This window comes from Periplaneta americana, chromosome 2, assembly GCF_040183065.1.
Source record: "Periplaneta americana isolate PAMFEO1 chromosome 2, P.americana_PAMFEO1_priV1, whole genome shotgun sequence".
NCBI classification, from domain to species: domain Eukaryota; kingdom Metazoa; phylum Arthropoda; class Insecta; order Blattodea; family Blattidae; genus Periplaneta; species Periplaneta americana.
This window is the reverse complement of record NC_091118.1, coordinates 197,712,396-197,740,045: the sequence shown is the minus strand read 5'-3', so window position 1 is coordinate 197,740,045 and position 27,650 is coordinate 197,712,396. Positions and strand designations below refer to the sequence as shown.

Sequence of the window (27,650 nt, the reverse complement as noted above, 5' to 3'; positions counted from 1 at the left end):
CAAGTAATATTCAGAGATACACATGTTTCCGCTACTTTCGATATCATATAAGTACAATCTGATCCATTTGGGTATGGATAATATTAATTGACTTACTGAAATTCTATTTCACTAATGATAGCTTCACCAGAACGTTTGAACGGAGCCGCCATTTTCAGTTGACTATCTATGGTGTAAAAAAATGACGATCGCAAAGCATATTTTATAGTACCCTGAAGAATTTGCAGTTTGAAATGTTGGCAAATGGTAGGAAGGTGATAAAAACAGGAGAAAGTATATAAAGATTAGAAAAATATAGTACTTTAATACAATAAAATAGAATTTTAGTAAGTCAATTAATATCTATTTCACTAATGTAACCTTCATCAAAATGTTTGAACGGAGCCGTTATTTTTAGTAAACTATTTATGTGGGAAGCAAATTACGATCGCAAAGCACGTTTTATAGTACCATAAAGAATTTGCAGTGTGAAATGTTGGCAAACAAAGAAACAAATGCTAGGGTAGTGATAAAACAAACAAATACTAGGGAAGCGATAAAATTAAACAAATGCTAAAATTGTGTGATAAGCAGCCATGACTGGTTGAAAGATGTTCTTTCGTACCGTTTTACTGGTCAAAAGTAGTATGAAGTAGTAAGAGTGCAATAGTCAGCAAAATATAAACGCATAATCTCTGTACAGTTGCTGCTGAGAAAGAAAGCCGCCGAGGAGTTGAAAAAGGAGCAGGAAAGGAAGGCCGCTGAAAGGAGAAGGATAATTGATGAACGTTGCGGAAAGGCCAAGAATGTAGATGACGCAAACGAAGGTAAGAAGGGTAGTGATATATTATATTCATCATGAATATAAGAAGTGTGTGTGTTTTGCGGTATTTATAAAATAAATTAAAAAACAAAACATTCAAGGAGAGACAGCCATCCCTAAATCACCTATGTTAAATACATTGTCATATTTTAGTTTTTTGTGTCCTGCATTTATCCAAGTTTCTACTAGGTAATAAATGTTTCGTTCTTCAGTACGATACTGTTTTATGGTCGGAGATAATATCTTCGCCACAAAACAGTATCTCTGCGTGTATATGATCCGTTACCTAAAAATTAACAATCATAATAGGTTGATTACTTTAGTGTTAATTTTATATAGTATTGAGGGGTTTGTGCGTAAAACATGGTAACTGGCATTTTAGTTAAAATGATATTTGTAGCGTATAATATGGTATCTTACATTCAGCGTCTAATGCAGTAGTTAGTTTTCCAATATCTCAACAGATGGCAGAAGTATATAGATTTTACTTCCCTGATAACTATCCAAACTGTTGCATGTATAAATGTTTATCTACCTAATAAGTTAACTTCAAAACACTGAAACATCACTTATCATGTTTTACTCCCGAATCCCTCATATATACAGAATGGAAGTGAAATAATCCTGCAGATTGAAAGGGGTGATAGGGTACACTTAAATGAATAGGAAACCTATATTACATTTTGTGGTTAAATGCACGGTTAATTAGAAAATTGAGTTGGGAGTTTCAACAGTCTAGCAACATCGCCGCTGACACACTGCTCTTTCTTCTTGTAATACAGAGATATGAGATAAACGAACTCAAGTCTGTCTGCCTTTGTGAACTACCTCCCACCTCCCTTTCTGGGTACAATGTTACAAGCTGGTTGCAACGTTCAGTGGCTTGAAATTAGTCCATGCTATTGAAATGCGCCAGAGGGATAAATTATTCCTTATTAGATGTTCTATCGATATGAACAAAAATCACGACCCTACTCGCAGTAGTTTCCGAATAAAAGGGTGTTAGACAGTTGGGAAAAACATTTTTTATAAGAAAACTATGGACTTCCCATCAATATGATATTCCACTTTTTTGTTACATACATGTAGGGTTCACTTCCACGCTGTTTATTACCACTATTTACCCAAGTAAAATCCTTATTTTGGTATAGGTACCAGAAATATCATTATTTCAAAATCGTTGAGTAGACTAACTAAATATCTAGAGTCACTGAAACAGCTCAGACGGTGTGTTCGAATCCCGTTTGGGCTGATCACCTGAGTGTTTTCCAAGATTTTCACCAACTGTAAGGCGATGTAGGGTAATTCCACAAATCTTGGATTCATATCACCAAATACCATCTCACTTTCACCAATTCCACCCAAAAGTATGATACGCTTCAATTCAGACTGAACATCTACATAGAGGTGATAGTTATGCATCAGCTAAAATGTGGAATGTGCAATATATTTTTATAATTTTTGTAATGCATACCAATTTTATAGCGTAACTGAAAGAGGAGAAATATAACAGATTCGAATGATACCAGTGAACCTTCATTCTGCAAGGTTTGTTTTAACATACTTGAGAGGCAAAAAAAAAAGTTTTTGTATATAGGGTGTATCAAAACGTGTGGGATAGCTCTGCGAAAATTGGTAGAGAACTTGAAAAAAAAATAGTTCATATATACATATAGTCAATTTCGCTAATTTTTTTTAGTTACAGTCATTGTTTGTGGTGTACATAATATTTGTGATGATAAACAAGCCACAATTAATTTTCTTCTGTATTCAAATCGTTGTTGATTTGTTTTGAATTCAAAGCCACCTGCTGATAGAAATGAAATGCAGAGCTTTCATAATATTCATATATGAGCTGACAGAAATCTCTAAACAGTTTTGGAAACAAGACACCGACAACAGTTCAGCATTAATCTTTGGGTTGGAATAATTGGCGACACATTAATCGGTTCTTTCATTTTACCTGGAACACTGACAGGAGCATCATACTGCGACTTTTAACAAATTATTTAAATGCTTTGTTGGAAGAAGTTCCACTGAACTTAATTCAGCGCATGTGCTTCATGCATGATGGGACACCGCCTCACTTTATTCTTGCCGTTAGAACAGTTTTAAATCAACGATTTCCTAATAAATGGATTGGTCGTGAGGGACCGACATCCTGGCCTGCTCGTTCTCCCGACCTCAATCCATTGGATTTATAGTTATGGGGTCATTTAAAGGCCAATAGCCCTATTGGCAACGTGAAAATTCTTCGCCGGCGACTTGAAGAAGGATGTCAGCAGATACTGCAGACGCCTGGAATATGGGGGAGAATAAGACAGTCGATGCAGCGCTCAGAAGCCTGTATTAGAGCTCGTTTTGGCCATTTTGAGCACTTTCTGTAGAAATTATAAGTTTCTGTATAAGGAAAAAGTATTGTACGTTGTAAATTAAACTTTATCATCACAGATATTATGTACACCACAAACAATGACTGACTAAAGAACTAACCGACATTGATCATATGTTTATACGAACTTTTTTGCGTGTTTTCAGGTCCTTTTCATTTCCTGAGCTTCCCCTACATGCTTTTGATATACCTTGTATTTTCATGATGATCTTATTTACTTAATACTTTTATCTTCAACAAATCCTAAGAAGATAGCGTGACAATTCAACTGTATGCCATTAAATACAATTTCATGTTTTTGTATGTATTGTTTGATGATCTTATTTACTTTACATTTTATGTTATACATATCGTAAGCGAATAGAAATGATAATAAATCAACTGTACGCTATTGAATACATTTTGATGTGTAAGTATTTTCAGTTTGGTTAAATCGTACGATCAAGTTTGTTATACCTAACATTCACTTCAGATATACGAGATACTGTCCATCACTGCAAATTCTATGGTGTTCGGGTAAATGAGGATTGTCATTTTTTTTGTGCAAATGGAGTTTTGTTCCCCAGACGAATGCACAAGTTAAATACTACACGTGGGCGTACAAAAATCAAAATAATACCAGTATTTGCTATGTTTTATTTGAGTAGAAAATTATTTTCAATATCGTTCCGAAACTTTATTTTCATTTATCTCAAAACTCATTTTTATGACTTATCTCCCTTTATTCAAACATCATCGAATTAATCTTATACAATATAACGCAGTGACTGTATTCTTTCACTACAAGAGCATTGTGTTTTTTAAACTTATTTAACATTACAGTTCTTGCGGAAAGAGAAAGTGCCTGACACTTAACGTATCTTCAAAATCACCATCGCATAACAAATTTTTTCTTATACTTATTTTCGTAACCGGTAACTATGCTCATTTCTAAAAACAAAAGCATATAGGAACCTTTATGATAATGGAATAGAATGAAGACATTAGTTGTAAGAATAATCTGCTAACCTTCTATTTGCTACTGTTGACCTTGAAGCAGGGTGCAGCTAGTAGAGTGGGATTTAAAGCACGTACTAAGGAATTGCAGGCACTTAATTTTTCTGAAAGAACTGTAAATAACTGTTTATCTTGTACTCTTAGATAAAGAGATTAATTTAATGTTTACTTGTTTATAATGGTTGAAGCATGAAAATGGTGTTATTTAATTAGGTAAGAGGTTACTGGGATTGCTTTTATTGTTATCTTTTGTAAGTTATACACACAAAAGTGTAATTTCACAGAATTTTACTAAATAAAATTGAAGTTTTTTGTTTTTATAGGGCAATATATGGGGAGTCAGTACAATGTAAGTGAGATGTAGTAATTAACTTGGTAATTGTTACATAAAAATAAAACAAAGTTCGAATATAATTATTATGTATGACATAAACAGAAATAAGTTTAATAAACCAGTAAGTAAATCATTTAATTTAATAAACATAAAAATTAACATTTGAAAATACACAACTATAATTCCAGAGTATCATTCATTGTTCGTTACACTTTTTTAACACTTATAATCACTGAATAACAGCTTTATGATATCCTTATTATGTTAACTTCTGCGATGGTATCCTTCACTAGGCCTCGGACAATGAAGGATGCCACTTCGAAACCAGTCAGCCAGGTAAACTACAAAAGTTAACATAGTAAAGATATCATAAAGTTATTCAGTCCAGAGTATCCTAAATTAAGCACACATATACTTAAAGTCATGAAGAATTGTAATAACCAGTTCCAGTTTATTCGTATGTTGCACGAATGTTAACCACTATTAATTTGTCGTAGTGAAAGAAAATGCGATTATAAGAGTCAGAACGCTAGGGGCTGATTACATGTGATAATTTTAGCGACTTGTTCATCCTCCGTGAAAGAAAAGGCGTTTTATTTTCATTTTGTGTTGTCTGATACTGATTTTCCTCTGTGTGTATGTCCGACACAGAAACTGTTAAACGTGTGCTCAAGGACTACCATGCGAGAATCAACTCGTTGGAGGAAGCTAAGTTCGATCTGGAATACGCAGTTAAAAAGAAAGATTTTGAGGTAGAATTTATTCTTTTATCCTCTCGCGCTCTTCTACCAGTGACAAAATCTGTAACTGCGAAACCCCTTCTATGTAGCCTGCAATTCCAAGTTCAGGTTTCTATCAATTCATTATTACACAATTGATCATATAAATAATTCAATTTTTTGGCGGGAGGGGGAAGGATTGCAAAAATGTTGCAGTTTAATGACAAAATGTAAACGATTATAGTCCAGGTCTTCTTACTTAATACCCTGATAGTGAAACCTAATTATTTTTCCCCTGTTAATACACATTATAATGGATTACCGTGAATGTCTAGTTGCCAGATTGAATTTGTTTTCCAACTTTGTTTAGAATTTCAGTACTGACAAATACAACAATTGGCAGTTACTTTCTAACTGTTAAATTGGCAGCATCATTTGCATTTAAAGAAGCTGCCAACTTTCATTAAACGAAAGTTACTAACGAGTATTATTTGAAATTAGAACGTAATAAATAATTAATAATATTAATATAAATAAATATTACAGCAGTAATTAATAAATAAACAAATAGTATACATTTTAAAGTGGGATTCGGTTTTCGGAATTCATAGGCCTAATTCTAATCATTTGATGTGGGCAAACAAAACAAATTTTTAGGTTATGTCCCATGAATCATTTACTTGACTGCTTGGTCAGACCAGTAAATTTTATGTTGCGACACAAAATAAACCGTATTATCTTGTCAATCATAAATAATTTTTTTTCAGTACATACATAGCATTGTGATTTTTTTCTGATTTGGTAATATCTGGTAATAGTTGGCAACCACATTAGCTTTATAGAAACTGATCTTACGTGAACTCCATTATTTTATTTGAAATAATTGGCGTTTAATTTTTTTCTTATTATATTCAGTATTGGTTTAATATTTTCTTCCGTCCCTTAAGGATTTAGCTTAATACTTATAGTCGCGACGCTGTTATTCCCGGCGTGACTCCTCATCTTTGCTTACGTCTTAGAAAGTGAAGGATCTATAAAGTCTAGGTAGATAGTATCGTTAGCCATTTTTGTTCTTTCGTTGCCGAGCTACCACACGAGGAATCTATTTGCCACACCGTTAAACATTATCATGTCGTAGCTCCTATGATAATAAATCAAACGCACTGTAATTCAGCAAATAATTGAGCGGCAAATAACGTCTTCGTGTGCTTTCTGCGAACGCCAACGAAAGAGCCAAAATGGCGGGCGATTATACTAAATATTTATCGAGCCTTAAGAAGTGAATAACGTCCTCATCAGCGAATCACAAGACGCACACGTTTAAATGTAGCCGACCTGCAACGCGATTGGCTGCCGGAAATTAAAGCGACGGGACTATAGCTATTCTTGTATGTAATATTGTTTCTGTGGAAACAATTAAATTGTTGATATATGTTATTTGTCGCAATGTTATGAAAGCAGTTTTATTGATGAAATCAATATAAAACAAGATTTATTATCAGAAAATGAGAGAATTGATATTCTGATTATGGTAGAATTAGGTGACACAACAAGAGGTATGACCACTTTTTAAAGAAACTCGATCCAAATCGATAATTATCTTGCTTTCTTATCGAACACGCAACATCATTAATATTGTAGATGCAATACAACTCCGATATCTGAAATCACTATTATAATTCGCATCCACAATATATATTCTGCTTAGTATACTATGATACAAATTAATTTGTCAAATATAGGCTATATTTATAGCAGTATTTAATTTACATCGTTGTGTTAGAAAATTAATCTAAGGAGGATATTTCATATAGAAAATTAAGTACATAAAATTTCGTCTCAATACGTAAGGTTTCACATTGTGCGAACTGAATTTAGTAGTTTACCTGATACGTTAATTTATTTATAAATTTTTTGTCTTATAAATAATGAAGACAACTGCCCTTCCCTATAAAGTAAAATAATTAATTCTTTAATATCTAATTACTAATGTTTTATTTCATACATAAATAAGACGACTACAATTTTCCCTGTACTTTAAGATAATTCCTTGTACAGTAACGTTTTAAGTCCCTAATGTCTTGAGAGAAGAAACCATAAACTTGGAATTGCAGTTTTCTTACGTATATATGTTGTAATAATAATATTATCATAATATGTCTCTGAACAGTTACCTAAGATACCTAACAGCCTTCTTATGTTGCTTTTGCATATTTTCTTTCTTCTTCTTTCATTTACAGATGGCGAATTCGGATTCTTAACACTGTGAATTTGCATTTAAATAACTGCAATTATATAACATTTTATGTTAATTGTGACCCTTCATTCGTGATAAATATGGAATATTTCTTTCGAAGAAATGTTTGTAGATGTTAATAATGCATTGTTTTTATCGTTGCAGATATGAAGAAGGAAATAGCTTAATGGTGTTTAAATACGAATATACGTAATTAAGTCGAATGCATTGTCGCGTTAAATGTATCATTAATAATTTAATTTAATTTAATAAAAATATATCACGTCTGTGAAGAAGATATTTTGAAAGTAGGAAAGTAAATTAAATTACACATTCGTAACACAAAATAATGGATATAACTTAAACTTATTGAATATTTAATTACTTTTTCATGTCGTTTAAATCGAGATTTAAATCATAGTATGCCATCGAAACATGTGTTGAGGAAAGTAAACAAATATCAAACGAAGTCACTCAATCGTATATTTTCATAGAATTCCTAGTCTTTAAACTGATCTTAAATGTTACATTTGTGCACACTTCAACTACAGTGGAAGCTCTTAAGTTCGACAGAAATCAAGTTCGACAACCTATAGTTCGACTGCTTACGTAGGAGAATTAGACACGTCCCTATACGGGCACTAAGAAATGGGTTTGCCATTTGAATGGGAATTCGTTCTGTGTCTTGTAGTGATACTTTTGTTGAAGGAAAACAATATTTTACTGATTAGGACATCCATATTATCACTGATTTTAAATTAATGAATTCTTCTTTTTCTATTTGATAATTGTGCCGTTTGTGAGACGGAACTGTCGAAACCCACTGTGGTACTAGAAGCGCATACACAAGTATCGGGGCGGGTAGGAAATAGAAGTACAGTACTGTATTCGTTGTTGGATAACCAATAAGAATTTGTATTCATTTCACCTGCCACACCCACTACCCTTATTGGACTGAACTTTCAATTCCGTTTTGTCGAACTTAGGAGAAACCACTGTACTTCAAATACGAAAGAGAGAGAAGTGTCCCAGTAATACAAAAGTAAAGTCTATTTTTTTTTCTATTTTGTATGAAGAACATAATCATAAACTGGTGAGAATTTAATGATAAATGGAGAATGTTCATTATAACGTTAACTGCACTTATAGACCTAGATTTAGCAATATTTGGCGATGACTTCTTTCCTGATTGATTTTGTTTTTCAATTTTTGTTTCTTGTAGCCTGTCACTTTCAGAATCGATTTCCTGTTGCATTTTTTGTTTTGTTTTTTTTTTTTAAGCCTTCGGGATTTTCGTAGTAATTTTCAATAGTTTTTAAGTAGCAAAATGTAATAAAATTATCAAATCATTATTTTAAAAGGGTGAGAGATGGGTTTGATATTTCATACTTTCCTCCAGCTTCTTACGCCTCATGCGAAATTGTTTTATAAAAACAAAGTGTTGATACTATTCTCGGCAATATCAACAATTCTGTCTCTTCACATACCATAAAAATCAACCTCCAACACGTATTGACTTCAGCTTGCCTGATTCCTTTTCTCCAGCCAACCTCAAGTCTATCATCAATGGGTACCACAAGCGCATCGGCACTCTAGAGGCCGAGAAATACGACCTTGAGTACGAAGTGGCCAAAAAGGACTTGGAGGTGCGAACCTGTAAGGTCCCTCGGCCCCAGCAAACACGCAGATTTCAAATGATGCAACACTGTTATTCCCATTTTGAAAATATCGCCACCTTTCATTTATTTAATCGAGCCTCTTTGTGACAATCAGTAATTAATTCCCTATATGTTAATATATGTAAAAGAAACCTTCATAACACTTTTATAATAGACACTCGTAGTTTGTGAATTTTGTACCTTACATAGCTGCTGATGTAGTACACTCAAATGTCACCGTATACTTGCAAGTAACTACATTAAAATTATTGTCTAACGTGTAATTACCATCTTTAATATTTCCACAATATTGATGACTTTTAACAGGAAAAATTTCATAAACGTACATATAGATCTGAGTTATACGTTTCGAAGTAAGTTACAGAAATACATGTTGTGTATAAAAATGTTGTATAGTTCGACAACTTCAAGTGAAACCCCGTAAAACACGCCAACTTCTGGAATCTCTCTCTTTCTTTCTTCTCTCTCCCTCGCTCCTCGTCATTCAGTCACCAATCACCACGTAAATATCTGAGAGGGTGTGTGTGGGCATCGCGACCAATAGAAGAACCACTCTCCAGTATTACCACAATAACGGATTCTTCATTTTTGCCTCGACTGTCGGCGAAGAAGGTTCCATTATGCTAGCATTGCAGGCAGCTAGTCAACCTTTTAATGCTTTTGTTAGCAGGTTTGACAAACTGTGAGTGGACCTGCAAGTACATAGTGCATAGTGCTCTCTTCCCCCCGTGCTTTCTCACTTGCTCCTCCCCAAGACAGCCAGCGCTCACGTAGTAACTCGGTCAGGGTTTCAGTTCGATTTGTCAATCTATAGTTGTTGTTACTGTCGTCGTCGTCGAATGGCAGATAAGTTGTTTTGCATCATTCTTTTCTAGTTTCCCAATAAAGTGCTTCAGTGTTGTTATTCTTCCTGTCATCGAAGTTTAGTTTAACATGATGTTACATATTGGGCAGTTTGTTATTGTTCATACGAGCTTCTTAATTACCATTATAGGCGAGTTTCATACGGCTTTTTGTGCTCGACCATATTTCTAACTTGAAATTATTCAGATGTATAAATTTTATTTGTATCTGACAAGATCGGAAGTGACCTTGTTCTAGGTCGTGAATTGTGAGATGTGCGCAGACGCGAAAGTATTGATTTTTTCCGAGGAACAATAATGTCATTGACCTTGCGTAATCCCGTTAAACTTTATATAACCTTGATTATTGAATTCGACATTGAAAAACGAGATGACAAATTGAATTTATTTGAATATTATTTACAATTAACGCTAATTATTATAGTAACAGAACATAATCTTCTGCGACAGTATTGGATTTCCAGCCTCCGTGACTTTTCGCTAATTCTCTTTCGATTGCATATCCGAGAATAATCGATACTTGCGGTTTTATAACGGTACAAAGCTGAGTTGTCATTGGCTGAACACCTGTAAGCTGAGTTGTCATTGGCTGAACACCTGTAAGCTGAGTTGTCATTGGCTGAACACCTGTACTTTAATGAGTAGGTGTACTTTAATGACATGCATTAAAGGACGGCTACCAGGAGTATAATTACTACATTTCGGCATGGTCGAGCATAAACTAATTTATAAACTTCTTTATTGCCAAGTAGACTCACATGGGATGGTGTCCATTGGAAGACAATTTCTTGATTTGATGTTTATACAGTTTTTTTATATCTTGTAGATTTTCTGATGTTTTGTAGTTATTGGATATGCTCTCTAATGCTGCTTTTGAATCTCATAGAATTATAATTTTTTGTTTATATGTAGCCTGTATAAAACATTAAGTGGAGCTGTTTTTATTTCTATTAGTTCTCGATCAAAATTATTTGCATATTTTTCCAAGTGTGTATAATGCGAAAATTCTGTGCTAAATATTCCAAAGCCTGCCTCCTTATTGTTTGTGTATAATATCTTATACCATGCATCAGTTGAATATCTTTCTTCTATAGTTCCATGCTTGCCACCTTCAGCACTTCAGGTGAGTCACTTGATTTTAAGACTGGTTCCTGGAGATATTTATGTTTGTGTCTTGAAATTCGAGGGAAATGATAGAATGTTTGTCCCGCGCCGTGGCGTCGCGGTCTAAGGCATCCTGCCTAGGACTCGCGTTAGGGAATGCGAGCTGGTTCGAGTCCTCATGGGAGAAGAAATTTTCCCATGGAATTTCGGCCAGTGTATGGGACCGGTGTCCATCCAGCATCGTGATGCACTTGGGGAGCTATGATAGGTAGCGAAATCCAGTTGCGAATGGCAGGTATAACGGCTGGGGGGATCATCGTGCTAACCACACGATACCTCCATTCTGGTTGGATGATCGTCCACCTCTGCTTCGACATGTGGGCGTGAGGCCAGCAGCCGGCTGGTCGGTCTAGGCCCTTCACGGATTGTAGAGCCACGGATTATTATTATTATTATTATTATTATTATTATTATTATTATGATAAAATGTTTGTGTATTTTGTGTTTATTTGTTAAATTTCCCCAGTATCATATTCGGTCCGTTGAATTTGTATAGAATGTACAACTGAATATTTCTGTAATAAACCTTAAATACTTCTTAACAGTTTTTCTAAGTCCTGTAAATGGGACGATGCAACAGAGTGAAACAAGTTTCCTATAGCCTAGGAGTTCACATAAGTTATATGTGAGCTCATGACCCTTTGCAAAAGAGTGTTTTCATAAAGCCATTAATTTTCCTCTACCAATTATTATTTTGTTCATTAATTCCTTTAGTCTCCTTCAAGACTGGAAAGTTCTGACTTCCGTTTGTTCAAGAGAGTCATGAATTGCGTCAGAGTTTTTGCACAAAGCAATTTCGTGACATGAAGTCAAATGTAATTTGTGTAGGGCGATCATACGAATATTGGTCCGATTTCGAACGGTTAACGCAACTATGGCTCTATGATTCAGGAAAAGAATTGCTAAGCTTCCATTACTCTGAAATACTTTTGAAGACCAGTAGTATAAAAGTTCACAATTTATGTCCACAGCTGGTGATCTTGAAGTCGTAGTTGATGATTACAATAGATTCTTCAAAAATATCAACCTTTGCTTCGATACACATTTTCGCTTGCATGTGAATCGCGCTTATTTTTGTGGTTAACTAGACTTTTAATGTTCGATGAAGGTCATAACATAGGATTTCTCATGGTATCGCATGATTTATAGTGTACTGTTTATTTATTTGCCCCAAATAAGTGAACTTCTGAATCATTCTAAAGTCATAAACATTTTAACTTTTTACTAGTGAAAGAATTAATCACGAGAACGCATCCTTGCAATGGTGATGAGACGTGGATAAGGAACTAAGAGAATTCCAGACCAATTGGTCGTTTGTCTCATTGTCATTGTTCCACTGAAAGAAGTTGGAAAATTTTGTAAAAAAAAACACCGAAAAGCTAACATACTAGGTATGACGAAATGAATTAATGACAAGAGTGAATACATCTTACAAGCCAAATACACTAACTTATCATAAAGAAATCAATGTACAAATTGGAGACAAAATAAACACTAGTTGGGGCTTAACATCAATAGAACAAGATCACCTACATCTGATTAAAGTATTTCCCACTGATCCTGGAAATCGGACCCGAGACTATGTGAGCGACGATCTTAGGAAACATAACTCCATAAGAAATGTGCGACAATCACGAGTTCATGCTTTAAAAAATATGATTTCAGAAAAATGTTGAAAGGTGTTCGTGAAAATGGTTTCTGCTTTAACAATTTAATATCAGTTCCATTTGTGTTCAAATTAGATTTTTTAGTGGGCTATATAAATTGAATTTCAGAATAACAACGTAAGAACTCTTCAATTATAATTTCGCAAAATTTTTATATTAACCTCTTTCAGTTTCGGTGGGTTAGAGCAAAAAATTTGATTAAACAAAAATTAAGCAAGCACAATTTACAAGACTTACAAGCAGGACAAATTTATCAGAACATTTACACTAGAATTGAACTTAAAACTAACGTACAACCATGTAACGTATAACTCAGATTGTAATGTATAGTTTATGATGTTTAAATTTAATAATCACTATCGTTACTTATTACGAAACGTATTTTAAAATGTATAATCATTTTTGGACTATTTCCATTGTTCACGAGAGAATATTCAGAGCATCTTCTCTGGTTTAGAATATAGAGATTATTTATGTGGATTAGACGTCTTTTAAACGAAGTTCATATCATGTGCCTATTGAAAAGAAAAAGTTTAATCTATTTTGTGTTCATTTCAAAACTTCCCAACTTGAATAATTTTAGATGTGAGCTGGTCACGATTTTGAGGAAAAGCGCGTCGATTTAATTTTCGAGTACAAAGCTGAAAACCACTACTGATGAAATTTCTGTTCCACCCCTTCACCCTACTCCTCCCCAATTTATAATTTGAAATTGCACTCCCTATCTCCAGATAGATCATTTTAAGGGGATGGTAAACCCTATTCTGAGGCTTATTTTGCTGTTTCGTAACAAGCTGTTTTTTTTTACGGTGATGGGTTGTTAACCCTTCGCCCAACCCCGTAGAGATTGGATGGATTAATCTTGCTAAGGATAGGGACCGATGGCGGGCTTATGTGAGGACGGTAATGAATCCCCGGGTTCATTAAAACCCATAAATAAGTGAGGTAATAGTACATTATGCAACGAGCCTATAATGGTAGTAATTAAGACGCGAGTATGTTTATGAAACGAGCGCGAGTTTCATAATATTCATACGAGCGTCTTAATTACCATTATAGACAAGTTTCATACGACTTTTTATGCTCGACCATATTTCTAACTTGAAATTATTCATAAGTATTCATGTTATTCTTATCTGACTGGGGAGCGGAACTGACCTTGTGCAATACCTCGTACATTGTGAGATGTGCGCAGACGCGAAAGTATTGATTTTTTCCGAGAAACGAATGTCATTGACCTTGATATAATCTAGAGTAAAATAAACATAAAGCGTGATAAAACCTTGAAATTGATTTAGACATTGAAAAACGAGATGACAAATTGAATTTATTTGAATATTATTTAAAATTAACGCTAATTATTATAGTAACAGAACATAACCTTCTGCGACGTATTGGATTTCCAGCCTCCGTGACGTTTCGCTAGTTGTCTTTCGATTGCATATCCGAGAATAATCGATACTTGCGCTTTCATATTGCTACAATGGTGTTTTCTGATTGGTGGAACACCTGAACTTTAATGAATAGGTGTACTTTAATGAGGTCCATTAAAGGGCTGCTACCAGGTGTATAATTACTACATTTCGGCATTGTCGAGCATAAACCCTATTTGTCTACCACACAAAAATTAATTCGGTCAATCGATTTCTAAGACAGCCAGAAACTTATCATTTAATGAATTAAAGTTTAGTTGATGTTAGACGTATTATGAAGATACTGTGATATTACTGTGTGTCCTAGGAAACAAATCTGTTGTTTGTCTGGTATGACTGGAGTTCTTGCTGCCGATTTGTACTTTTAGAGATACAATTGGGCTTTTTATAGCACTTCCTTTTTATGTAATTATTTATTTAATTACTTTTCTCACATATTTAGATTCTTATAACATTAAATACCTTACTCTATGCCGATGGTCAAGTCATAATTTCCAATTCAGAGGATAATTTACAAAGAGGATTATATACATTAAATAAAATATTAAACGATTTTGGGATGGAAATTTCAGCACAAAAATCAAAAGTAATGACATTTTTAGGACAAGACCCAGTCAGAAATAAGATAATACACAATAACCAATGCCTCGAACAAGTACAAAATTTCAATTATCTGGGTTGTGAAATATCTTATCAAAATGAAAAAGATGTGAACAAGAAAATTACCAAATTTACACAAATTCTAGGAATAATAAACAATACATTAGAAGATAAATTAGTACAAAAATCTACAAGAATGAAAATATATAACACACTAGCATTATCCTCCTTTTTATACGGAAGCGAGATTTGGACATTAAAGAAAAAAGACCTGAATAGAATCAAAGCAACGGAAATGAAATTTTTCAGGAGAACAGCAGGATATACTCTTTTAGACCGAAAAAGGAATGCAGAAATTTTAGAACAATTAGAAATAGAGTCAGTAGATCATGTAAGAAGAATTGAAAATTCAAGAATCCCAAAAATTATGATGCAGTATAAACCTAGAGGACATCGTCGACCAGGAAGACCTTTTAGAAGACGGCTAGATGGGGCCGAAACAGGTCTACAGAGGCCTAATTCGTGAAGGATGATGATGATATATATACTTATTGAATATTGAGTAATCAATGACTTATGAAGTCATCACGTAGATAGTTATTGATGAAGAAAAATTCGTTCAAAGTAAATTTCATCTGTAGAATCTTTGGATATTTATCAGGAGGTCGTGAAGTATTGTTGTGAATCTGCTTCTGTTGTCATTTGTTAAACGGATAGAACTTATCTCCTTTAAAATGATGTGTCTAAAGATGAGTGTAATTTCAAGTTCAAAAGTGGTGGTGGGTGTTGGTAAAGAGGTGGAACAGAAAAGTCAACTAGAAGTGGTTTTGAACTTATCCTCGAAAACTAAATCGACATGTTTTTCTTCATAATCGTGACCCCTGCATATCTAAAATTATTCATGATGGAAGATTTTGAAATGAACAAACGGTATACATTTCTTCGATAAGAAAAGAAAGAGAAATATTATCGAAGTTTAGAACTGTCACATCTTTTTTGTGGCACATAACTCAACGTTTCTTCGGAGTAGGCATAATAAACTGAACTTTGTTCCATTCCTAGATTAACAGTTGTGTAAAACCAGACAAGATCATTTGACTGCTTCTTCAAGGACAATAGAAAGAACCCTAGAAAACTTAGCCATGTTTAATTTCATGAGTTGTCAAAAAAGTTATTGTGTTATTAGTGAAGCAAAATTTAGTTGCATCTCTTGTTCTCTGACGCAGAAATAGTGTTACAGGGGCCGCGCATGCGTAGAAACCAAATCAGACCGTTTAATATGTCATATTAAGGGGCATCGGTTTGGTTTGAGAAGTTCCATAATCTTTGACAATATTTTTATATGGATTAAAATTAAGAAAAGATCCCAATTTCCTTTTCGTTAATTTAATCCATCGTTTTATTAACAAATTACACAACATTATTCACAGCTTCGGTCACACTGCGTGTTGTAACTTTGTCTAGGTTTCTCACAACGCTATTAGTTTTTTAAGAAACGTTTCAAAACTTTTGCGCACATGCCGGAAGGATTCATATCTGTCATTTTTCCCTCCGGTTAATTTTTTTATTTTCAAATGTAGGCCTCATTTCTTTATTTTTTTGTTGTTTGCTTAAAATATTTCTAACCATGCAGCTAATTGCGTATATTTTGATAGATTTTGCGCTCGTATTACTTTTGTGTAGAATTAGAGCTTCAGGGAACACCTCTGCCTAAGAACCTTACCTCCACTGTGCCCTCAGACTCCTGTCTTAAAACTCCTTCCCGGCAGTTCAATGGGATCTGACGTGAATTTAAAACTTTCTTGGTAATAATTAGGCTTCCGTTTATGATCACAGAAGGTGGTTGGCTAGCAGGCTTAACAACGGGCACACTGTTTGAACCACCCTGTCTATATTGTCAAAATTTTAATCTATGTATAAGATTACAATGAGTACCAAGGGTAATTCCTTGGAAGAAAGGTGGCCAATACATATGACTGACATCCCTACTGCTACTCAGTGTCGATTGTCTTGCGGGATCCATTAACATTCCCCCAACCTAAAGGCCGGGCTCTAATGGAAAAAATTTGTTTAAGCTCAAACTCTTCCCATGCTATTTGGATTGACTGTTGTAACATTCATAATGTAGTTCTGAAGAAATTTCTGTCAGGCCTACTGTTGTAATCCCAATTAGGATAAAAAATATTTGTGCAGTAGCTTAAAACTGTATTACAATTCTTCCTATAGCTTACAGCAACTTGATTGCCACTTCATTAAGAACACTTAATAAAATGCAGGGCAGCTTTCGTTTTTGAAACTGCCGAAATTATTTACGAAATTGTGTCAACAAGTTTTCTCATCACCGTCACCCTCTTAGCATAATCATTATCACAGTCAGTTTAGCTTGGCTTTTCGAGAGCCGGACCCGGAATATTCGAGAGGCGGTAATATTCATCAAAGTAAGAGAAAGGTTCAAATAAACATGGGTTCTAAAATTAAATTTTGTACGAAACAAGGACTTTTTAAAATAATCTATTGATCGACCAGCGCATTTAGCGCTATGTAGACCACTTCTAAATGAAATACAACTGCAATACGTGACATTAACACAGAATTGAGGGCAGCCTACATTGGGCTTTTCAGAGAACAAAAATTGTTAATTACTGGTAGGCCTATACATAGGTTTGTGTGATGATACATTTTGATTATAATATGAGGTCCATTGGAAATCGGCTCTTAATTCTGGTGAGAAATGTGTATTTTCTTCCAAGAGAGTAGTGAACGGCGCCTGGAACATTTCTAGGTTGTTATAGAACTTCTTAGCTTGCGAATGAATAAGCTGTTTGATTGTGTCAATACCAGTTTCTCTGTGTAGTTGGTTGTTACGGAAAAACCAAGGAGAATTGAGTGAAATTCGTAGAACTTTATTTTGAAATGACTGGATGTGTTTATTTTCACTTACTGCAGCTCCTCCCCAGACAGGACAGGCGTAAAGCAGTAGAGGTAGTAATAGAGATGTGTAAAGTAGCAAACAATTTTGTAGCTTTAGAGATGATTTCTTGTTGAGACGCAGATATAATTTAGTGAGTCCTGAGTAGGCCACTTTAAGTTTGTTGTTGATGGTATGTTTTCATGATAGACGGCGATCTAAGTGCACTCCAAGATATTTTACAATTACATCGGTATTACGTTGGTTGAAAGATTTATGCCTGGAGGATTAGCAGGACGACACAAAGTAAACATCATTGCTTCGCATTTGTTGTAGTTCAATGCAATGCGCCAATTTACAAGCCAAAGGCATATGATGCTTAAGGTTTCCTGAAGATGATTTGAAACTATGTTAATGTTGCGATGGGTTGAATAAATAACTGTATCGTCTGCATACATAGCAATTTGTGCAGTTGGTGTTACAGGAATGTTCGAAGTATAGGCATTGAATAATATCGGACCTAAGATAGAGCCTTGAGGAACTCCAGCACCAATGGGTCTAACAAAGGAGTAAGTACAATCTACTCTGACTGATAATGTGCGATTTGACAAGAAACTAGTAATTAGGACTTTGAAATTGGGATTGTAAGAACACCATATCTTTTAATCTGAGCTGTTTTCTTGTTTCTTATTGGGTATACAATATTATAACGGAAATGTTGTAAACAAAATGGTAACAAGGTGCGATTCCCTAAGACATAGAACAGAAGGATGCTTTGCAATGAATGGAAATGACATTGAGCATCTCCTATGAAGTTGATGAACAAATAGTCATACTTCGGAAGATATTAATTTTAGGACCCATGTTTATTAGACTTTTTTGCCTTGTTTTTCTGTACCACCTCTCAAAATATTGAATTTTTTTTAACACTCATATGCGACGATCGTCCAAGTCCGACAAGTGGCCTATGTGTCAAAATCCTCAGACGAATGGCTAATAAGCTATAAATCCTTGCTACGTCAGCATCGGAAACTCATACTATCCCCAATATTTCAGCCTAGCCTATTTTTAAGTATTGAAGATAATACATGACATGAGGGAAGGATGGAGAGAGTTGGTGGGATGAAAACTACATAATATTTTAACAACTTACACCTCTTGACACAAAGTCAGCATTCTAAGAAATTCAAGCTTTCATGTAATCCATAAAAATATTAAATGTGAATTGGCCAAATTTCACAAAAAGCACTCATTCAGATCTAGATTTGTTGTATAAAATTATTATCGGTGTTTGAGTTCTTAAGCACTTAGTAGCAACTTTGTATAGACAGGGTGGTTTTCGGTTTGTGATTAAATAAAATCTCCTTAAATGGAATTCTTCTCTGTCTGTCTCACGCTTTCAAGCCATCGTTCAGATGGAAGGAAAATCGTCCGCTCTTGCTCTCGTTTAATGCTAATTATGTTTCTTAGCGCTGAGGCTTAACTGTTGCATTCTACATCTCCAAATTTTGAAGTGCTTGCTAATAAAGGTATCTAACTAATACAAGATGTAATTTTAGTGACTACTGTGGTGACATGAACTGTGACGCTACTATTGACCGATAATTGCTTTGTCGTGTTGTAACTGTTAATCGAATTATAATGCTTCTTTTAAGTATAGCCTAAGTGTTGGCGAGCTCCGATGTTTACATACTCATTATTTCAACTGATTCTTTTTCTCCATAGAAATCGATTAACATCTCACATGCCCGAGCTTTTTTCCATACCTAGCTGATCCACAGATTCTAGAAGATCAACTATTTTGTAAAGAAGTCTATAGCTTCTGAAGGGGTCATAGCGCTTTGCATTATCTTTGATCAGGCTTCCACCGTTAACTTCTAATTGGTCCCAATTTATGTAAAATTTAATTGTAATATTATTTGGACAGTATTTTTTCATCTCTGAATTTATAAAAAGAAATCATTGTTTAATTAAAGAAATTAGGCACACCAGTTTTGATCAATACAATATAGCCGTAAAAATAATGAAATTATATTAATATAAAATTATAAGAAAACTTCATTTTTCTCAGGATACGAACAAGGACATTTCATGTAGATTGTTGAAACTGTAATCTTATATCATGGAGACCTGACCAAGGATCGATAAATAGCCATAAATATGTTCTGATGTGACTAACATCATTCTCTTTCTTGTGCTTTTTGCTTCTTCATCTCTTTCTCTCTGTTTTAGCCGAACTTCAAACACTTTGCAAGACATACTGGAACAAAATTTACGTATTAGAGGGTGATAAATGGGAACTAGAGAGAATAAGTAGATTGAAAGACTTCGAGGTAATCATAAAGGGAAACTTTGTGCGTGTTTATTTATTGCTATAGATTACATTTCTTATTCTAACGTTTCGGTTTTGTTGAACATTATTTTCAATCTTTTCACCAAGAATATATCCCGAATGACCTGAAGCACCAAATCCTTAAATCCAGTCTTTCATATACCGGTATCATTCATTTGCTTGTTTCCAGGACTTTATACAAATCATATAATCAAATTTGCAGTTTAGCTACATTTGTGTACACTCTTGTTCCAAAACTATGGTCACGAATATTATGCATTTTAACAATACAGAAGAGTTAGTTGTTAACAATCGTATCCCATAATACTTCGATATAACTAAAATATTCAGTTATCTGTGAAATATAATTACGAAACGAACTAAAACACATTGAATTTAAACAATAGATTTATACGATTATAAAATAATTTACAAGTTAATTTTAACAGTCGGTGATAGCACAACATCTTGAATACTACATTTTTAGAATCACAATTTGCTCAAAGGAAATAGTCTAAATGCAGTACTGCTTCATTTTAATTATATCTTAATGTTTGCAATGCATTAACAAGAAAAATAAATTAGGTATTTGTTCTTGAATCTGAATTAAATACTTCTAAACCTTCCCAGAAAAAAAGTGAATGAGAGTGTATACTGAATCATTTCAACTTGATATATTTACTTTTTAGCGCAACTCAAGAAAATCGTGAAGGAGTATTTCGATCGTGTTTATCTGTGTGAGAGTCAGAAATGGGATTTGGAACATGAAGTGAGAAAGAGGGACTGGGAGGTATGCCGATAAAGAAGGGTGTGGGCCGAATTCCAACATTTCTCCCCACCTCCCTGACTGAGTGTGAAGTGGAAGGAATGTTGGAATTGGGCCACACTTTTTTTGATTTTTGAAACCGAACTTTTCCCCAATTATGACAGCTTGTTACTTCGTCCAGAAGTTTGTAAACGCCTGGCCAGCCCTGGCTGTACGTTTGCATACTTCTACGAAATGAGTACCGTTTGCACTTGATGAGAAAATGATTCTTAATACTTCGTGGTTGTTGAGCAGAGGAGCAGATATTTAAAGAAATATAACTTAATCTCTAAACTGAATTAAAAGTGCCCGGCGACCGTCCAGGTGGTGAAAACTCATATGATACTAAATTCATACACTGGACGGTCGACAGGTATCCTCAGATATGAAGTGCTTCACTTTATTCAGTCTATAAATCTATTAAAAAACTTATAAACAGAAAGGGTTGTATATTGCCCCTATTTTCGCAAAGTAAACAAAATTTTCAATAAAAAGCCACAACGTAATTTACAAATTGAAGCAGGTTGATCTGCTGCAATAAATAATAATATTCAATAGGAAATAAACTGTAAACGGGGCGCGCATAATGAAGTAAATATACGATATTAAATACACCATAAAATACTTAAATAATATTTGCAATGCTCCTACACACTGAAATATGCAAGCTTCCCAGGGCTGGTTAGGATTTTACCCAGTAATATGTATGCACTACCCTTGTACATAATCACACACACTAGAAAATTTAGTGCGATCCCTTGTAAAAATGAAAATAAAAGTATTTTGTGAAATTAGATGTAGAAGCTGTTAGCTGTCCTATGTGGTGCAAATTCCATTCTAAAAGAATGTATATTCCAAGCGATGCATGTTCAGTAATGTAGTTGCACAAGCTTGTAGTACACATTGTCAATCGGAATTGGTGGATACAGAGTGGCATATTTTTCGTGTTAAATGTATCAACTTTGACAGACAAATCATATAAAGTTATGGGGCCAGCCCTTTATAATTCATGACAAAGCGAAAAATTTAAGGACTGTTGCAAAAATTCCAAAGAGGACCAAAGAGAGACGTTCAAATAATAACTGAGTGACGGTTTGCTTCCTTCTTGTAGTTGCAGAATCATGTGTACTGATTCCCATCTGCTGTGAAGTATTGTAATAAATTCATAACATCTTGTGTTACAAATTGAATAACATTATGCTTTTATTTATTGAATAAATTACTTCTGGCATGATATCATGTTAACGTGTTTCAGTTGAAAGCGAATATAAACGCTACTACCAGGAAATCATTAAAATTTCTGAATTATTGTATAAAAATATTGTTAGAAAATTAAGAGTACACATGATCTACAATAGCTATAATTTAATATGCTTTTATTTCTCATGCATTGCATTGCTTTTTACTTTTATTAGTACAACAGAAATGACAGCTTGTATTATATTTCCCGAGCTTAATTTAACAATTTTACAATAAGCCTACCATTACGTATGCAAATGACCACAGGGACTGGAGGTACTTAAACTAAGCTGTATAAGGTATATAGATATGCTATATATTAAATATATTTATTTTCCTTTCATAACATTTTCATACCTTTTACCTATTACCTCTGTTGTATTGTTCTTGTAGTTAAGTAACTCTAAAAATCCTATCGCATCTAACCTTATTTAGAATTATTGCTGATACTGTAGATATTTTATTTATTTTGATCTAACTCCGCATTATGGTGCTTATAAAGTTTACATACGACATATTTTTTATAGCTGAAACTACAACAAATAAATATTTTTTATCTTAAAACTGCAAGGAACACTTTGTCCCGAGGGTAATGAATTTTTGTTCCTACGAACTTACACGTTTTGGAACACTGTGCAACATTGCCGCCCGCTTTTATATGAGTACTAGCCAGTAGTCTGAGCCTCACTAACAGATTTGGACAGTCTCTTTTTTTGAAATTCAGATTTTAGAATCATTTAAATTTTTACTGTAACATTAATACTCGTATATTACTAAATATATTTCGATTTTTACAACTAACAGTCCTTAACTGATGCATAAAAGTATGGCACTTCATATTTTTTTTCATTTTTGAAAGCCGAACGTAATGTTACTACACTGCATTTATATTATAATGACTGTTTTGTGTAATTTTTTGTTACATCATGTTATTTTTGTGAGGTTTTTTTACTTGATTTTTGCAACGACTTGAATATATTTTTGATATGTATTTATATTGTATGATTATTATCGAATACATGTGTTATAACCCAATTAGCGGTATGTACCCACAACTCTGCACTTCATATTCCAAGTCCATTTCAAGACTCTTATGGCCAGACAAAATTTTTCTCGCCAAACAAATAGCAAGAAAGTGCCATGCTGTCACCTCTGACTGAACCCTGTTGTAACATAGTTATGGACTTTGCACCACACCGCTCCCATCCCTACAACCTCTGTGTTCAAATGGCTGTGTACATACCGCGCAAGTCTGCACTGCGGAACTCGCCGAAGGCGCTCATCCCTGAGTCCAAGCGTCAGTCAGAGGTATCACAACATTTTAATGTTAACTCACATCATGGCCGAGCGAACTAAAACTTTTTTCTTACGTATATCAATCGTATTTCTACTTACAGAAAACTATATTAATGTTAAGATTTTGAACTTGGTTATATTTTTTCTTCATTTTACAAAATTATATCATTATCTACCAAACCTTACTTGAAAACAATATGTTCCTGCTTGAATTAATACAAAATTTAATCCATTTTGAATCTTGCATACACTACTTTTAACACCTGAATATAATTAATTGATTAACTAGCGGACTTACTCGTGTTAATTATGTAAGTTTGTGCGGCTTTCAGCTGTTTCAGTGCACATGTAAGATCGCATCTTCATTCAGAAAGCAGAAATACAACATAACATACAGAACAGAAAACACACTACAAAGACATCTCAACACACAAAAACACAAACAAATAAATACGACCACACAGGTGTATACAAACTCACATGTAATAGTTGCGATAAATTCTACATAGGACAGACAGGCAGATCATTCCAAACACGCTACAAAGAACACATTAAAGCAATAACCAGAGGACACAATACATCTACATACGCCGATCACATAACCAATGCTAACCATACATACAATACCATAAATGCAGACATGGAAATCCTACACATACAACCCAAGAACCAAAAACTCAACACACTAGAACAATACGAAATATACAAACACACTAAAACACACCCTGATCAAATTCTCAACACACAGATCAATTTCAGTACACACACACTATTTGACTCCACTCTTCAACGCCTTTCAACCTACATAACAGGCAGAGAAGTTCGAGATGACGCCGAGATCTAGTAGACTCTGAGGATGGTGCGTGAAGCACTGAAACAGCTGTAAGCCGCACAAACTTAAATACAGTAATTAACACGAGTAAGTACGCTAGTTAATCAATTAAAAATATTTAAGCCAAAAGCAAAAAACTATAAATGGAATGACTTGAGTATAGTAAGACAAAAGTCTATAGTCTATAACTATTCAAATATTCTTCTTGGGAAAAATTTTTTTTAATGTATCAAATTGTAACTATTTCACAAATTACGTGCAATTTATACGGCTTATGAAATTTTTATAGCCCTTATTTCAGCAGAAAATAAATATCAAATCGCTCAAATTTTTTTTACTTTACATGCAATATAAGTTGTATCATATTCAGTAACAGGCTGAAGACTTAAACCATTGTCATATTATGTTCATCACTCAATTAAAATTTTAAAAACAATAGGCCTATATTGTACTGAAAGAACATACCGAAATACCTCTGTTTTATTACAATAAATGAGTTACAGGCTATGAATAATATTATAATACCGGAGTCTTGAGAGAGGAATAATTATTTTTTCGTTATATATTTTAATTGAATATTCATTTTCAGCAACTAAATTAAAATCTAATTTGGGAGAGATAGTTTAGTATAAAATTAAAGAACACTAAATTAACAGGTTTATAGGAGTCTAATACGTTAACAAATACTATTGTTACAATAATTATTAATATTGTTTTTACTTAAATGTAACTGTAAAATTCTTGTTATGTTACTCATTAGATAATGCGAGAGCTTATATTCTACTGATCGAAATCATGTCTATTTTTAAAGCTAATAGAGTCAGATTGCTCTCGAAGTTACGTTTTCATGTGCGAAGGCTGGTTCACAATAAACCGGGAACGGAAACGACAACGAGAACGGAAATATTGTTAAAATACATGTTTTTAAATGTGAGCATTCACAATTGACTATTGTGAATGCTCACATTTGAATGCATTTATTTTAACATTATTTCCGTTCTCGTTCTCGTTCCCGTTCCCGGTTTATTGTGAACCAGACTTGAATGGGGAAACAGCGCACAATCCCTGAAAGTATGAATTTTCAGGCCGGCGATGTTACGCAGTGCAAGCGACCATTTCAGTGAAATGTCTTTCATTTGTTCGTAGTCATGTTTATAGAAGCAAACCTGACCATGACCAGTGAAATGTACTATAGTCCATTTTATTATGTTCATGTCCTCTGGAATTCCTTTGTTAGTCTACATTATCATCTACAGAGTAAGCATTTTTAATGTCAAGTGCAAAAGATGTTGGAGTGCAATGTGTTATCACTTTTTTTTGTAACTTGAAGTAATTCGTAAATAAAACGCTTCAAATTCTGAAACAAGAATATTCGTATTTTCATAAATTTTATAAAGTGATTAAAGCTAGATATATTTTAAGGGGAGTTGGTCATTATCGCATGCAAAATAATGGTAAAAATAGCCTATCTTCTAGCAGTCATAAATATAATAGTGTACTATTTACCAGTGGTCTTTCATTTTTGTTAGCTATGTGTGTATACACATTAAGCTTTAAAATGAAAAAGAATGGTGACTCTAGAGTAAATCTCTATCCTTAAATTAATTTTTTTAATTAAGCACAATTTTTTTTATAAATTCACTACATGTCTGTCATTAGGTACACTCTATTCACTTATTATAGGACATATTGAATTGAAAATTTGATCACTTACTGCTAATAGATACTAAAACATACCCTACTAAAATTATTCATATATCTGTAATATTATGGGCATAGGGCTTATAATAATCATCACCGTCAATAAATTAAAAAAAATTGAAGATTAGTATAAGCCCTATGCCCATAATATTACAGATATTTTAATAATTTTAGTAGGGTATGTTTTAGTATCTGTTAGCAGTAAGTGGCCAAAATTTTAATTCAATGAGTGCTATGGTAAGTGAATAGAGTGTACCTAATCACAGGTATGTAGTGAATTTATATAAAACATATGTTTAAATTCAAAAATTAATTTAAGGGTAAGATTTACACTAGATTAACCATTCTTTTTTTCATTTTAAAGTTTAATGTGTGTACATATATCACTAAATGAATGAAATAGCTGTGATAAATAGTATTACATTTATGACTGCTTGAAGATAGGCTATTTTTACCATTACTTTGCATGCGATAACGTCAAATTCCCCTTAAGAGGAATTTGTTTTTACTTAGGTGACGTTCTATGTTTCAACATTTTTATTATGCAATTGTTATGAAAAATTGTTGTGCGCACAACAACCGATTTTAAAAGTCTATCACGCCATATATTGAGATATTGCACATTATTTTAAGTCCATTTTATAAAAGACGCTTCATCTTCTACCAGTCCTGTGTTTTCCGTGAAATTTCGGAATATTCATTTACAAAACGAATATTAGGATATTTTATTTCTGCTAACTACTTGATTTAAGATTTTTGTCACATTTTTTATTCATTAGATTGCTATGAACTTCAGGAAACAAAAATAAAACCGCTACGATATTATTTTTCTTTTTTATATAATGGTACCTTGCAGGTTGGAAACATATTAGTCTTTTTCTCATTTTTACATATTTTGTTGGAACGATTTTTTTCTAGTCAGCTGGCACAACGCACCGCAGTTGACTTAAGATGTGTAGTATGATGGAAAATCGAGGTTTGGCTCCCGTTATTGTTTTAAATGTTAAAGTAATGAAAACAGCGTAACTTTTGTTTCTCTCTCTCTCTTCTTCAATATTTCTTCATCGTATTAACACCGTTCTGCAATCTACTGGAAAACAGTGTTAAATTTATAACATTAATCATTCATTAGGTTGATAATTTATAATATTTAATTCGTTTTACGAAACAATCTAGTTCTCATAAAACTCTATATTGCATTAAATTTTGCAGCAATCATTTTGCAAATAATATTTTACAAAATGTTTTAAGGGGAGAGGATGGTATTTTTTGATAAAAAATGAGTAAATTTTCAAAAAAAATTCTTTAAAATACTCTGTGATATGTGTGGAATGCATAGCATAACATTTTGTGGTATTTGTGTACTTGTCGGATGTTGAGTCGCCATTTTTAAACTTCCTGCGTTATGGATTTTTAAATCACTCGACCACTTTTTATTGTTGTTTCGAGTCAATTAAATTTAAAAAAATTCGTTAAAATACCCTTTGATATGTATGGAATGCATTGCATAACATTTTGAGGGTATTTGTGCCCTTATCGGATGTTGAGACGTCATTTTTAAACTTCCTGCGCTATGGATTTTTAAATCACACGCCCGCTTTTATCGGTTTCCAGTAACTTCAATTTTTTTTTGCTACATTGCCAGACAAAAA

The 27,650-nt window shown here is 33.6% G+C and overlaps 1 protein-coding gene across 1 annotated transcript in view; it reads left to right on the top strand.

Moving 5' to 3' along the window:
* The window catches only part of wupA (wings up A), a 187,420-nt gene that overhangs the window by 56,432 nt on the left and 103,338 nt on the right, over nucleotides 1-27,650 (top strand). The window contains exons 5-6 of the mRNA XM_069819299.1: nucleotides 683-806; nucleotides 5,176-5,276. Of these exons, the coding sequence (XP_069675400.1) occupies nucleotides 683-806; nucleotides 5,176-5,276 (225 nt within the window). The remainder of the gene's footprint in view (nucleotides 1-682; nucleotides 807-5,175; nucleotides 5,277-27,650) is intronic.